Source organism: Arvicanthis niloticus, chromosome 1 (genome assembly GCF_011762505.2).
Source record: "Arvicanthis niloticus isolate mArvNil1 chromosome 1, mArvNil1.pat.X, whole genome shotgun sequence".
Lineage (NCBI taxonomy): Eukaryota > Metazoa > Chordata > Mammalia > Rodentia > Muridae > Arvicanthis > Arvicanthis niloticus.
In genome coordinates, this window is record NC_047658.1 from 117,239,062 (window position 1) to 117,254,289 (window position 15,228).

Below are 15,228 nucleotides of genomic sequence, written 5' to 3' on the forward strand. Positions count from 1 at the left end.
GAGCTCAGGAGGCAGAGAGAGGCAGAGAGAGGAGGCAGAGAGAGGCAGGTGAATCTTTGAGTTAGAGGCCAGCTTGGACTATAGAATGAGTTTCAGGATGGCCAGGGCTACACAGAAAAACCCTGTCTTGAAAAACCATTAAGGCGGGGGGTGGGGGATCATTTTTGTAGGTTCCTACCTTTGGGACCCTGGGTAACTTATCAAGATCTGTGACAGGAGGCTGGGGATATAAGTTGGTAGTTTTTGTGTGGTATGTTCAGGTCCAGGGTTCATTCCTTAGGACCCAGGTCAGGAGACAGTTATGGAATTTACTTTTTTATAAGATGAAAAGAAGGAGATGGTGTGGAATTCCTCTTACAGTATTATGAGAATAATGTAAATTAACATACATATTTTCTTCCTAATAAACTTCAACTTCTGCTTCATGAAACATACAGTATGCTCAGTGTATAGTAAAAAATTGTATGAGTTATTCCTATGAACTGCTTGTTAACTCTGTTAAGTTAAGCATTCTATATGTTACAACTCTACAAGGTGGGCCCTAATTTGCATTTTATAGACAAGTTCAGACAGGGTTAGTGCTGTGTGCAGGGGCACGCAGTAAAATGGGTCAACAATCTCACTGGAGTCTCTTCTGAGAAAACGCATGCCTTCATCAGCAGTTTGTTCTTTCTGCTACAGGAAGCCTGGGTTAGTAAACCATGTTTTAAGGCCTGGAGAGGAGCTGAGGGAGGTATTCCAAGCAGGGAGGCAGCAGGAGTGGAAGCTGGTAGTCAAGTGTGGGAGAGAGAGAGGCTCAGCACGGTGGGGCTAGGACAGGGAGGGTGGATGCTGAGGTCCCAGAAGAACACAGGTTTCAGGATCAGCTATGGAAGGCAAAGACTGGTGTAAGTGCCCAATTCTTCCCCTCCAAGGAGAGGCAGTGAGGTCAGAAGCAGTGAGACATTGGCCCGGGCTTGCCCTCCTGGGCAGTTGTCTGTCTCTTCCTTGGACTTCTACCTCATACTATTCCCAGTCTTTTGCCCTATCCACTCTTCGCTCTTCCACGATACTAAAAAAATGAGAGAAACAGCAACTGAAGTGAATATATTATAGTTAGCCCCATCCACTGGTCCCAGGGACCCCCTGCACCCACCCTAGAGAGTAGACAGGTTGACCGTCTGCCAACACTGCTCTGGTCAATCTGGGACCCGAGGAGGCTGAGCCTCATGTCTAGGGGAGGGCCTGGGAATGTGAGGGGCTTCCACACAGGGATTGGGGGTAGGAGAGTTGCTTCCAAGCATGCTGTTTCCCCGTGTGTCCCTGCACTTGCCACGCCTGCTCAACTCCAGTTGGAGAGTCATCCACGGGGCAGTTCCACCCACCATTGGTTCCAAGCCCAAGGGTAAGAACTCAGGACACCTGGAGCTCTTTAGTCATAGATTAGAGCCTAGAAGGAAACAAGTTGAAATTTGAGGGGAAGCCTAGGCAAAAGTGGTTTAGTCAGAGCCAGGATGATTTGGATGAGCCTGCGAAATGTAAAGAGTGTGGAGGAGGAAGACCAGAAAAAGGAAGAAGGGTTGGGGTGTGACTCAGTGGTCTAGTATGTGTAAAATGTTGGCATTATTCCTTACCACAAGAACACCCCAAAGGGTGGCTTCAGAGGGTTTGAGCCCTGTCTTTCTGGGGTGCCCCAAACAAATGTATTCTAAGAAAATCAGAGCACTGTGACATCAAGGCAAAATTTTTGCTCTGACCCCAAACTAAATGATCTGACACCCCCCCCCCCACCGCTGCCCCACCCCAATTCACCAATCTGGCTGTTAGTGTCCAGGGAACAAGGGAACCCAGTCTCTGGGAGTAACTGTAGCCACTTTTAGCCAACTGGCCAATCCTGGAACTAATCCAAGTTCTGTTACAATTCCTAGGCAGATTTTTATCTATTTAGACCAGGCCACTGTGAAGTAATGGGCCGGGCTGACAGCCAAACAAGACTAAGCATAGGACACTGGGCAATCACAGAAAAGGGTCAGCAGAGACCAGCTGGAAGCTGCTGTGTGTGGTTCACACTTTATGTGTTGCCTCTGGGACTCACCCCTTACCTGGTGGGACCTTAATTTCTAAAATGCAGCATCAGTCCAACTCTCTCTTTTATCCAGACTTTGCCTAAAAGATGACTTTGATTATGACAGTGTCTTAGGTATATACTTGTGCATGCTGGTATTTAAAAGAGGGCTGGGGAGACGGTTGGAAGTTAGGTTCTTGCTGCTCATGCGTGAGGACTTGAGTTCTGGTGTCCAGAACTGAGGTAAAAGGTGGGCGTGGTATTCCCGTCTATAACCCTATCTATCACTGGTGGTGGGGTGGGAATAGAGGACTCCCAGAGCTCTCTGGCCTGACAATCTAGCCCATTGGTGAGCCAAGTCAAATAAGAGACAAGGTGGAGAATGGTTAAGTAAATGACTTTGGCCTCTAGCCTTCACATGTATGGGCATAGACTTGTACCCCCCATGTGCATATGCATAAACGTGCACGCACATACAAATACACACAAATAATAATAAAAATAAGACTTGTGTGTGGGCTGGGAATGTAGCATGCATAAAGTCCCGGCTTGCCATATCATAAGCCTGGTGTGGTGGCACACATCTGAAACCCCAGAACTCAGGAGGTGGAGGCAGGAGAATCTGAAGTTCAAGGTCATCCTCCCATCGATAGCTTTATTCCAGATCAGCCTGGGCTACACAAGAAGTCACTCTCCTGGTGACTATTTAAGGCCCATCCAACCCTCCATCTCCTGGAATCTGACAGCCTTTGTTACTGAGCTGTAGTCACACTGGACTGCAGTATGAGCACTTGATACCCTGCTGAGGAAAGAGCTTCAGCTTAAAGTTCGATACTCCTGTCCACCCAAAGTGGAAGGCTTAGATTTTTTTTCAGCTATGCAGAGTGGCCTGCTCTGTGTGTTTTTTTTCCCTATGTACAGTCTCTTCCAGGGTACATAGCTGTCAGGCAGCCTGTGCTCTGTCCTCTCGCTCAGGCAGTCAAGCAGTGGGGAGGGCTGGAATGTGAAAAGCCAAGGGAGCAGAATGACCCCTCATTTTCTATTTGTAAGCCTGCGAGTTTGGCTCACCACTTGAATTTCAAGTGGGCCCTTCAGGCAGATAGGGATGTCAGGTGAGAGAGCGGAGGCAGCCGATTTGAATTGTCTAAATTCCTAGAAAATAAATTCTAGGAATTTCAGCTGTAGGAGTAAGGTGGGTCAGGTAGGGCAAATTCACTGCAGGGGGGTGGGGCCCTGGTAGGGGGTCAGGGCTTGGCATGGGTAGGCTTTCACTTTTTTTCTGCTTGCATACTTACTATATCTTCCTTCAAATTATTTTTCCTATTGAATCTAATAGGCAAGCTTTGAACTAAGGTTTTTGTTTTTTCTTTAACTGAGCTGCAGATCTCTTCTGGAGGAAAAAAAAAAAGCCACTCCCTTTAAATACTGTTTTTGGTTACTACTCTTTGTTTGGAGTAATTACTATCCCCAGAAGTGGGAAATTACAGATTACTGATTATCAGAAGGAAATAAGTGTTTTGGATTAGCCAGACTCTTGCCCCTGGATGGCCACTCCAGACCTTGCCAGTCTCCCAGGTACAAAGCCCTGTACTGCATGTTCTGCAAACAGTCCCTTTTGTTGTTTCCAGAGGGGAAATGGTTGGATCCTGTGTATCACTTGTCATGTTCTCGTTACATAACCATGGAAAACCTTTGATAGGTTTTGTTGGTCGCAGGAATGAGTACAGGAAAAAACATGGGGACTGTGGCTTGCCTTTCATTTACTGTGCCCTGACAGTGGGTTGAACTTGGCGTGTATTTACTAGCACTTGTTTAGTGTTCACTAGAAAGACTTAAAAGTTAGATGGGGGTAGGGTGGCTGGAGAGATGGCTCAGTGGTTAAGAGTGACTTCTGTTCTTTGGGAGGACCAAAGTTTGATTCCCAGCACCCACGCTGGGTAGCTGACATCCACTTGCAGCTCCAGCTTTAGGGGATCTGACTCTCTCTTCTGGTCTTCTTGGGTATCTGAACTCATGTGGCATATACTCACACAAATACATACATCCTCATTTAAAAACTATCTTTGGGGGTAGGGTGGCACACACCTTTAATCCCAGCAGATTAATCAGGAGGTAGAGGCAGGTGGATTTCTGAGAGTTTGAGGGCAGCCTGAACTATACAGCAAGTTCCAGAACAGCCAGAGCTACATAGTGATACCCTGTCTCAAAAACCAATGAGATGAGATGAGATGAGAATGTTGTGGTGGGACGGCCTGACTGTTGGTTTGCCCAGAGAGGGAAGTGTTGTGGAGGTATCTCAGCTTGTCCATACCTAACCAAGACCCAGGGAACCCTTGACCCCTAGGCTCCCCCCTACTGTTTACTGCAATGGTTGTCAATTTCTTCAAGCTCCTGATTGGCCTTGCCAGCCATGCTCAGCTTTTCCCAGCAGCCCTCTGGCTTTGAGGCAGCCTTCTTTTTTCTCACCCTTGGGTTTCCGCTTAAGGGGCATTTCCTCCTGGAAGCCTGCCCGGCTCCTCTCTCTTTCCCAATTATTCTGTGCTCTCTTTATTCTAGTTTTCTGGTTTCAGTGCTACTTATATTCAGCTCTCAGTGACTGATTGCTTGTCAGTCTTTCTCCCAATTAGACTGTCAACCCCGTGAGGGAGGGATGCTGTGTTCTTATTTATTATTTTATCTCTGGCATAATGCCAGGCACTTGGCATGAGGCACCCAGATCATGGCAGAAATTCTATAAGTCACCACGGCACTATCTTGTCACTGCATGTACTTCCCATCAACAGCAGGGACACCTGCTTCCCTTCTGTCCCTTGCTGGATAATCTCAGAGGTATTTTCCTAAACTCAGGATGAGAACAAATACAAATAAACAGAAGATGAGCAACAAACACCAGGCCTGTCCTTATTTTTTTTATTCTTCTTCTCTGAGTTATTGTTGAGGTTTCTGCAGGCCAGCTGCTTCCCTTGAGCTGTTAGAGTGTGCATTCAGCTGTGGTCGGGAATGCAATGCAAGGTCTGCAGACTATGGGTGGTGCTCCTCAGGTCTGCACCATCCCAGCTTCCAGAATGACATTTGGGTAGACAGGAGGTCAGGCAGGAGCTTAGAGACACAGAAAGTAAAGAGATAAACTCTGAGAATGGTGGGCTACTGGTAGCTGCTGTGGGAGAAGGGTGAGTGGAAGAGTTTTTCATCAGTAAGGTCTTAAACAAGAAGCAGCCATCTGGCATGTTATTCATGGCTCAGCCAGTGAAGTGTGGCTGCAACTGTTATGTTGCCCTTCAATTGTTTTCATTTTTATTCAATATATATTATATACTTATATATTATACACAATATACATACATGTATATGGAATTGTATGTATGTATATATATGTATGTATTTAAACACACACACACACACACACACACACACACACACACACATATATATATATGGAATGAAAGAGAGAGAGCTGGGATGGTGGCACATGCCTTTAATTTCACCACTGTTGAGGCAGATGCAGGCAGATCTCTGTGAGTTTGAGGTCAGCCTTGTCTACATCGTAAGTTCTAGGATAGCTAGAGCTACATAATGAGAACTTAACTCCCTTCCCCTACTCAAAAAAGCTAGAATGGTGGTGTGGATCTGTACTGTCAGCTACAAGGAAGGTTAAGGCAGGAGGATTACTTGAGTTTAAGACCAGCCTGAGCAACGGAGCAAACTTGTCTCCAAATACAATAGGGGCTGGAGAGACTGAGAGAAAGAGAAAGAGGGAGAGGGAGAGGGAGAGGGAGAGGGAGAGGGAGAGGGAGAGGGAGAGGGAGAGGGAGAGGGAGAGAGAGAGAAAGAGAGAGAGAGAAAGAGAGAGAGAGAAAGAGAGAGAGAAAGAGAGAGAGAGAAAGAGAGAGAGAGAAAGAGAGAGAGAGAGAGAGAGAGAGAGAGAGAGAGAGAGAGAGAGAGAGAACCCGGGTTTAGTTCCCAGAACCCACATGGTGGCTCAGAGCCGTCTGTAATGCCAAGGGATCTGATACCATCTTTTGGCCTCTGAGGGCACCAGGCATGCAGACATACATGGAGGTAAAATACTCATATTCATTAAAAGAAGGAACTATATAAAACATAACAACCTATCTGTACTGGCTGGTTTTGTGTGTCAACTTGACACAAGCAATAGGTAGACAGAGAGGAAGGAGCCTCAGTTAAGGAAATGCCTTCATGAGATCCAGCTGTTAGGCATTTTCTTAAATTAGTAATCAACTGGGGGCTGGCCCAGCCCATTGTAGATGATACCACACCTGGGCTGGTAGCCCTGGGCTCTAAAAGAAAGTAGGCTAAACAAGCTGCATGGCCTTGAATCTACTCCTGTCTCCAGGTTCCTGCCCTGTTTGAGCTCCTGTTCTAATTTCCTTTGATGAACAGCATACGGAAGGAAGTGTAAGCCAAATAAACCCTTTCCTCCCCAACTTGCTTTTTGGTTATGGTGTTTTATTGTAGCAATAGAAATCCTAAGACACCCTCCAAAATAAAGTGTATGTGTGTGTGTGTGTGGTGTGTATGTGTGCATGTGTGTGTGGTGGGTATGCATGTGGACATGCACGAATGCTTGCTCACTTGCACTGGGATGCCTTTGTAGTCCAGAAGAGGGTATTGGATTTCCTGGTGCAGGAATAGCAGCACTTGTGAGTTTCCTAATGTGGGTACTAGAAACCAGATTCAGATTCTGTGCAAGAGCACTAAGTATTTCTAACCATTGAGCTATTTCTCCACCCCCTAAATAAATGATAGCTGGGTATGGGAGAAAAGGTTTATAAATCCACTACTCGGTAAATCAAGGTAGGAAGATCAGGAACTCAAGATCAACTTAGTCTGCATAGTAAGACCTTGTTTGAACATACAAATGGACACACATATACACATGTGCTTTTTAATGAGAAGAAATTCTGAGCGGAACTTCAAATGTATATTATAGTATATTACTTTTTTCCACGTGTGTGTATATACATATATGCATATTTGTGTGTGTGTAGTTTATGAATGTGTCATGTATATAGACATTTATTGGTGAGGTGTGGTGTGTATGGAGGCCAGAAGAGGCTATCTGGTGTCCTGTTCTATCACTCTTTGCTGTATACCCTTGAGCCTCTCCATGAACCTGGAGCTGGACTGGCAGCCAGCAAAGCCCTAGCTATCCTGTCTCAGCTCCTGATAGTGCGGGTTTACAGTGAGTGTTGACACCCAGCTTTTTGCACAAGTCCTGGGGATTTCAACTCAGCCCCTCATGTTTGTACAGAGGGCACTGCTGTCCACTGAGCCATCTCCCCAGCCTCAGGTTTTGTTTTACTAAAATATTAAAATAAAACAACTTTATTTGCCCTTTTTTCTTTGTCCTTTCCTTCTTCTTTCCCTCCCTCTCTTTCTTTCTCCTGAGTTCTTTGACTCCTGAGAAATCAACTGGAATGTGGAGAGTCATGTTTTCCTCTGATTGCCCCACCCCCAGGCTTGCCCTCCTGTTCCGTTTGAGCCTGCCAGACACATGACAGTGGCCAGGTTGCCAGTGCAGACCACTGCAGAATGAGACAAAGCCCTGTGCCTTTTGCTAGAAGGCATTTGGCTGTGATATAGTGGCATGTGAATGCAGAAAAATATTTGTGGTGTCCCAAGCATATGTTTTATGTTTCTCAGGTTGAGACAAAGTCCTTCTAGAAAGCAACTTTGAGGGCCAGCTCCGTTAGCCTCATTTGATTTCTTCTGTGGCTTCCTCTTCCACAGAGATCAAGCTTCTGCTAGCTAAAACAGAGATAAAAAGATTATTACTAGGGCAATGGAAAGTCAGGAATCTCGCCACTGAGTCTTTTACCTCTAAGGGGAAACAAAATGACTTTTAGGTAATTCTTTAATTTCATAGTCCTTATGGTCAACCAGGTCTAGCAGTTTAAAACCCACCTGGGTTTTGCAAATCATGGGAGCAATCAGATTGGCAGTGCCTCACCTCAGGACCGTACAAGGACGTGCATGTAGGACTGAGATGAACAGGTTCAAACCTGCTTCAGATAATTAATGAAACTGTCTTCCCTAGCAACCACGGAATCTCCAGGCCAATCAGATTACTCCAGCCTTTCAGTACCCGTGTGAACCCACACTCAAGGAAGCTGGCTAGGCCAGGCTTGGGTGGGGCAACCAAGTCCTGTGAAGTGCAATGTGAGGGCCTCAGGATAGGCTGCCTAGCCAGAAATATCTCCTCTACCGGCTTGTCAAGGATATCTGCAATTTCGCCAGCACTGAGTCATTTATCTTTTGTTTCTGTGGCAATCTTTGCCATCGCTCCCTGAATGCAGTGGTCTGGGATACATGATTCCCGTAATCTTCTCCTTTTACATGAAACAGGTTCAATTAAACCTTGTTTTACCTTTTGGGTAAGCCACAAACTCAGTTCCACTTTTTCCTACCAGGCCCCTGTGCAGTCCTCTCTGCCTATCCCAGTCCAGTTCTGTTTGCTTAGATAGGGAGTAAAGCTTGAAGCTAGTTGGTCTAGAGAGAGATAGGAGGGCCAGAAGCAAGGGCCTGGGGACCATAAGGCTTTGCCACATGAATTCTCTGCACTGCCAGGACTGGATGGGCCCTAGTCTGGGACCGAATGGCGTATGGAGGGAGATGCTCAGTGGAGTACAGCTGGCATCTGTACGGACTCCTGTCTGCAACGTAGATCTATTCTTTGTTCTCTTGTCCTCCTTGGCCATCCTCATTGTAGGTGGTCACACGCAGGAAGGGCATTCTCGTGAGGTGTTCCTAAACCAGACTACAGGTTTGCCACTCACGTTCAGTCCCTCCTGAAGGCTGGGGAGTATCGAAAGAGAAGGGGGCTGAAGAGTCTTCAAGCTTGTACTGCTTGGCACAGACCTGAAGACCCATTCATGAGAGGCCAGCCTGATGCTACACATGTGTGTTAAAGCCCAAGTCCCTCCCTTGTGGCTACCAAGAGATGACCAGAGCCCACTTTTGCATGATCTTGCCTTCAGGCACGCTTTATCTCCCCAGCTAGCTCTTCTAGACATCTTTCCCTACCCCAAAGTAATGACATCACAAACTCCCCTGAAATAGAACATTTTTTTTTTAAATTTTTGATAAGACCTTATGTAGCTAAAGCTTGTTTTAAAATCCTGATCTTCCTGCCTCCACCTCCTGAGTGCCAAGATTGCAATCATGTGTTACCACACCCCTGACTGGAAACTAGATTCAGGTTTTTTTCCTTTTTCCATTTGTGTGTGTGTGTGTGTGTGTGTGTGCATGTGCATACACATGTGTGCCATGTGTAGGCCTGATTGGTTTTGATTGTTCTTTATTCATTAAGTCAGGGTCTTTCCAGCAAGCCCAGTGCTTGCTGACATGGTTAGTCTTGTTAGCCAGTTTGTAGATTCCTTGTCACTGCCTTCTGAGACTGGAGTCACAGACAGGCTGCCGTGCTTTCCTGGCATTTATGTGGGTTTCTGGGGATCTGAACTCAGGTCCTCATGCTTGCACAGCACCACTGAGCAGTCTATCCATCTCTCTGTACAGTTACAAAATTATTTATTTTACGTGTATGTGGCTAAGTGTGTGTATATGCACCACGTGCATGCAAGAGCCGGAGGAGGTCAGAAAAGGTTTTTGGATCCCCTGGACTGGAATTACAGATGGTTGTGAGCTGCCTCATGATCACATAGCATGTCTCCAGAGCTGTAAGGAGTTAACATGTGAATGAAAACTATTTGGCCTCATTTGGCACATGCTCAGTGCTAATGTGTTTGCCCTTATGATTTGATCATTGTTGCTGTCAGGAAAAGGCATTCCTTTCTTCTGTAGTTATTTGGACTTATTCTGAGATTCATTTTGCAACTGAAAGCAACAAATTGAAAGAAAAGAAATAGCCATCAAACACGTACTCAACCAAACTCTTTCTGGGAAAGCCGTGATTTTTTTTGAAAACTATTTCATATGTGATTCATCTATCAGAAATTTTGGAGATGTGTGATAATGAAGAATCAGGGATGGGACTAACCTATGTGTAGTTTTTTTTTTTTTTTAATTTAAGTCAGTAATACACACACACACACACACACACACACACACAATATTTATATACACACATCCCAAGTTCTGCACATCCAACCAAGAAAAAAAATCCTTCTGTTTACTTTTACTCAACTGTAAACTGTACATCCGATGAGTTGAAGGTGGCGGTGGAGGCAGGAAAATTAAGAAAGATGACATGTCCGATGAGCAGGGGAAGGGAGGAGGAGATGGGGCAAAACCCCACTGGAACGTTCCTTGACCCAAGGCCTCAGCACTATGTGTAGTTTTTTGATTGTTTATTTTGAGACAGGGTTTCTTTGTGTAGCTCTGGCTGTCCTGGACCTTGCTCTGTAGACCAGGCTGGCCTCAAATTCAGAGGTCCTCCCACCTCTGCCTCCCGAGTGCTGGGATGAAAGACATGTACCACCACTGCCCTGCCCTATGTGCAGGTTTTCGGAGCCTTAGAAGTTTCATGCCATTTTAAAACAAGATTTCTTTCTTTCTATTTTCTGTGTTTGCATAGTGCCTCTGGTCAAGACCGCTGGCTCTCCAGTCATGAGGACCAGAACTCTAACCTTATGTAACAAGCCGAGTATCCCTGCAAATGCCTGTAATCCCAGCACTTTTTTTTCTTCTTTTCTAATTAGTATAAACAAAAACAATGGAGGGGCAACAGAATAATCCAAACTACACTTCATGTGGCTTCCAGGATAGCTGAGAAAATGCAGGTTCAGGGAGAGATCCTGCTGCCTAAGAAGGCAGAGAGTGATAGAGAAAGGACACCCAGCACCATCTCCAGGCCTCCTTGAGTGTGCATAGGCTTGCACCCCTACATGTGTGCAAACACTTTTTTTCCCCATGAATCACACAGGAAGAGGGAAAGACAGTGGGATTTGAACTTGGGAAGAAGGGCATGGCTGTCTTCTGGAGGCGGCCGCCCAAGGCATGTGCCACCGCTGGCTTGCTGGTGTGCAAACACTTACACAGACCAGATACAACTAAATAAATCTCTAAAATAATTTGCTAGAATGTCAGGGAAAGAGTAGCCTGTAGAAGCTGCCACCACTGACTAAGTTCTCTGTGAATTGGTTTCCATGTTGCTGTCTGGTGGACATTGGCTATGGCCAGGAAATCCCTAAGCCATGTGGGCTCTCTTTCTTGATAGGATTCCTCCATCCAGGATTCACCCTTGGATTGGAGGTCTACCTCATAAGCCTTTAGGAATGAACTCCTCGTGGATTATAGCCTGCTGGTTGTATGCTCGGCCCCATGACCTTTAACTTAGTGCTGGACAGAGAGAAAAGGTGTTCCATGGACAATAACTGTCCAGTGTGCTGGTCCAATAAAAACTCCTCTTTCCTTACAGGCTGTTGATAGTGTTGAACTACATCTTGTTTCTCTCATTTGCCCCTGCGAAGCCTTTGAGGACTGGATCTGGTGATTGACAAACCAGAGACAATGTCCCTTTATATGAAATATATAAAGACTTTATGTGACTTTCACGGAAGGATAGCTTTGAGTGCAGGGTCCTCTGCTGTCTTCTCTATAGCTAGAGCTTCCAGGCTAGGGTACGGAGGGGCTGGGAGGTTTGCAGGTAGTTTGGGAAAGGTGGCTTCTCTGGTGTTTTGTGCATACCCACAGTATACACGTGAGACACGATAATCCATGAGACGGTGTTCCATGACTCTATAATCATCTTTATTCTTATCATTAGAGCACAACACAACCTTCATCCTTGGACTGTAATGACCCGAAAAACCCCAAGGAAGTCATCAACAAAGCTGGGGCAGCATCAGACTCCACCCCAGATGCAGGTGAGAGAAGTGGTGGGGACTGAAAATGTGAGAGCCTTCATTATAGACATGAAGGAGTGTGTGCAGAGATCAGGCTCAGGAGAGTACCGGCAGGTATGCTGACTTCCTGGGCGGTGGATGTCCATCCTAGAAGGAGCTGACTTAGGATGCCAGCACCCTGTCCTGCTCCTGGCATTCCAGTACCTAGAACTTCAAAACCCTCTCTCCTACTTTTTTTTTTTTAAAATATTTTTATTACTTTTAATTATGTTTGTGTGTGTGTGTGTGTTTGTATGTCTGTGCATTTGAGCACAAGTGCTAGTGGAGGTCACAGGCAAGAGGCTTAGGTGCCCTGGATCTGGCATTATAGGTAGTTGTGAGTAGTCCATTGTGAGTGCTGGAAACTGAACCCAGGTCCTCAGCAGGAGTGGCAAAATTTTTTAACTGAGCCATCTCCCCAGCCCCCACGTTTTTGTTATTTTTGATACAAGGTCTTTCTCTGTACTCCAAACCACCCCCAGACACACAATGTAACCCAGGCCAGTATCAAACTTGACATCTTCCTGCCTTATCTTTCCAAGTGCTGGCTCTACAGACATGAATCACTACACCCAACTCTTAGTTACCCTTCCATCTCGTACATATTTGAGCATCTCTGAAGACCACATGCAGCTGGGGCTGCAGCTGAAGAACAGAGAGTGATTCTCATCTATTGCAGTGAGGGGAGAAAATGCTGATAGGCTCTCTGTTGTGAGGGTCTCTTCTGCGAATAATTGCAGCTGCTTTGTCTTTAAGACCACAGTGGGGCCTGAGCAAGGAACAACACACATTTAATCCCAGGATTTGGAGGCAGAGGCAGGTAGATCTTTGTGAGTTGAAGGCCAGCCTGGTCTACAGAATGAGTTCTGGGCCAACCAAGGTTAAATAGATAGAACCTGTCCAAAACCAAACCAAACCAAGCCAAGCCAAGTCAAGCCAAGCCAAACCACCACCGCCACCGCCACCACCACCACCACCACCACCAAAACAACAAAAACAACAAAATAAAGATTGAAGTGGCTATATCATATACAGAGGACAGGTTCCACCATAGCTCCTCTTTCCCCATAAGCTCAGAAATGGCAAGATTCCTCCATGGGTTTGTGGATTTGTCTTAAGGCTCTTTACCCCCTCATTCTCTGGGTAACCTTGGGGGCTCTGAATCCCACGCCCATACTCCTTCAAGCACTTCTGAGGTGCCCAGCACTGGACTCCATCTCTTCCTGATCTGACCCCCACCCTCCTGATTTCTGTGCTAATTTCTGGTCGCCACACAGGTTGCCCACATCCTTAACATCTCTGATGGTTGAGGTTTTTTTTTTTTTTTTTTTTTTTTTTTTTTGCTGACTGAACTCACCTTCTGCCTTCCTGTCTTAGATATTTTTTTTTCCGCTGCTAGAGTAGGCTCAAAGAGAGTTAGTTTTAAACAAACACACATGCACAATCAAATCATCTTACTTTATTTCTTGAAGTTCTCCAGTGGCTCATGACTTTCAGGGTAAAATTTATGTTCTTAGCACACAAGGTGGTTTGTGACCCAGTTTCTATCTCTGTGCCCCTTTATTCCCACGGACACTCTCCATTCCAGCCGTGATGGAGTGTTTGCAGGTCCCCAAGCCATGATGTTGTGCCACAGATCTGTTCCTCATGATCCTTCCAATGCCCTGCCTTACTGTTATTTTGCTTGCTTATTTATTTATTTATTTATTTATTTTAATTTTAGCAGTACTGGGGGTTGAATGTAGGGTCTCGGGCACATGGATAAGCCCTCTGCTACTGATCTGAAACCCCAACCTTCTTTTTATTTTTTTCTTTGAGACAGCATCTAATTAAGTTGTTCTGGCTGACTTGGAACATTTAATCCTCCTGCCTCAGCCTCCCCAGTGGTTAGGATTTCAGGCTTCCCTACCAATCTATGCTCTGAGTTTGACGATCTCCCTCAATTCAGGCCCCCTGAGTCTCAAAGACTCTGTTTCCCAGGACTCCTGGGCATATTTGTACCAGCTCTACTAGACGACATGAGGCAGGGGGTGGGTGGGACCGCAAAGAACGCTCGGCAAACAGTCAGCAAAACATGGCAAAAGCAGCTGGCTTTCATGGTAGACAGTGCTCTCTTGCTCTTGGGAACAAGTCTGGCTTCTTGTAGTATTTGCCATCCCAACAAGGTGCTTGTTTCTTTTTTCAATTTATTTCATCATTGTTTAAATGTCTTGAAATTTAAAGGGGATTAGAATCAGATCTCTTTCCTCAAATAACACAAATCCTGGTTTTGTCTTCCTACTATGTGGGACTCAGGGATCAAAGACAAGTCATAAGTCAAATATTAGAGGCAATCACCTTCCCGCTGGCCTATCTTACCAGTCCCATGTGCCTTGCATTAAAGCACAGGACTGTCTCTCTCCTTTGACTATGAATGCTTCTTTAGAATGTAGGGTCTCATGCACATGAAACTTAGAAATTAACTTGCTCTGGGCACGGTGATTTATGATTAGAATCTCAGGGCTAGTGAGGCAGAGGCAGGATTGCTGCAAGTTCTAGGTTATCCTGGTTTATTTATATAGCAACTATATTACCTTCTAGACTAAGCTATCTATAGAGATCCTATCTCAAAAACAAAACTCAAATGAACAACCAAATAAAGAAAGAAAGTAGCTTTCAGAAGTCAGGCTTGCTGGTGTTCATTAGGCAAAAGGATTGTTACAAGATCAAGGTCAAAGGTAAGTTCAAAGGCAAGCCGTGCATGTACTCAGGCCCTCAAATAAAGGAAGGAAAATAGCTTCTGTGTGTCCTGTCCTCTCTTTTGGACACAGAATCTGTGCAAATACCATTTTCTTTGGATTCCAGAAACCAGGCTTACCTGGCTCTGCCATTTGCCTGCAGATCACAAGAGGATTTTGGCATTCCTCTGAGACCTAAAAACCAATTTACGTGCGTACAACAGAGCTTGCTGATGGTCAGCGGTGGTCAGTCATTTTGGTAAAATAGCAGCAAGTCAGTCCATAGAACCACTTTCAAGTAGAGCTACCTGAGAGCCTTGCAGTCTTCTGCCTGGTTGGTCTGTGGCTTCAAGGCTAATGGTCCTTTTGAGGGTGAGAGGCTGGAGTGTAGAAACTCCAATTGCAGCTCCTGCAGCCATGCTGCTGCAGACCCAGGTGTCCTGCTTCAGGGGCAGTGGACCAGCCCTGAAGCCGCTGGGCTCTAGGGCTGTTTCAGCTCTGTAACCCGGGCAGGCTATAATTTGTTTGCTTTTTCTTTCTGTTTGTTTATTTTTAGACGGAGATGGGGGTCTTCCTGAGTAGCTCAAGTTGGCTTGCAACTTGT

The 15,228-nt window shown here is 45.7% G+C and overlaps 1 protein-coding gene across 1 annotated transcript in view; it reads left to right on the top strand.

Annotated features, from left to right (window-relative positions):
- The window catches only part of Ahnak (AHNAK nucleoprotein), an 86,688-nt gene that overhangs the window by 35,604 nt on the left and 35,856 nt on the right, over nucleotides 1-15,228 (top strand). Inside the window, exon 5 of the mRNA XM_034502249.2 lies at nucleotides 11,790-11,889. Within this exon, the coding sequence (XP_034358140.1) occupies nucleotides 11,790-11,889 (100 nt within the window). The remainder of the gene's footprint in view (nucleotides 1-11,789; nucleotides 11,890-15,228) is intronic.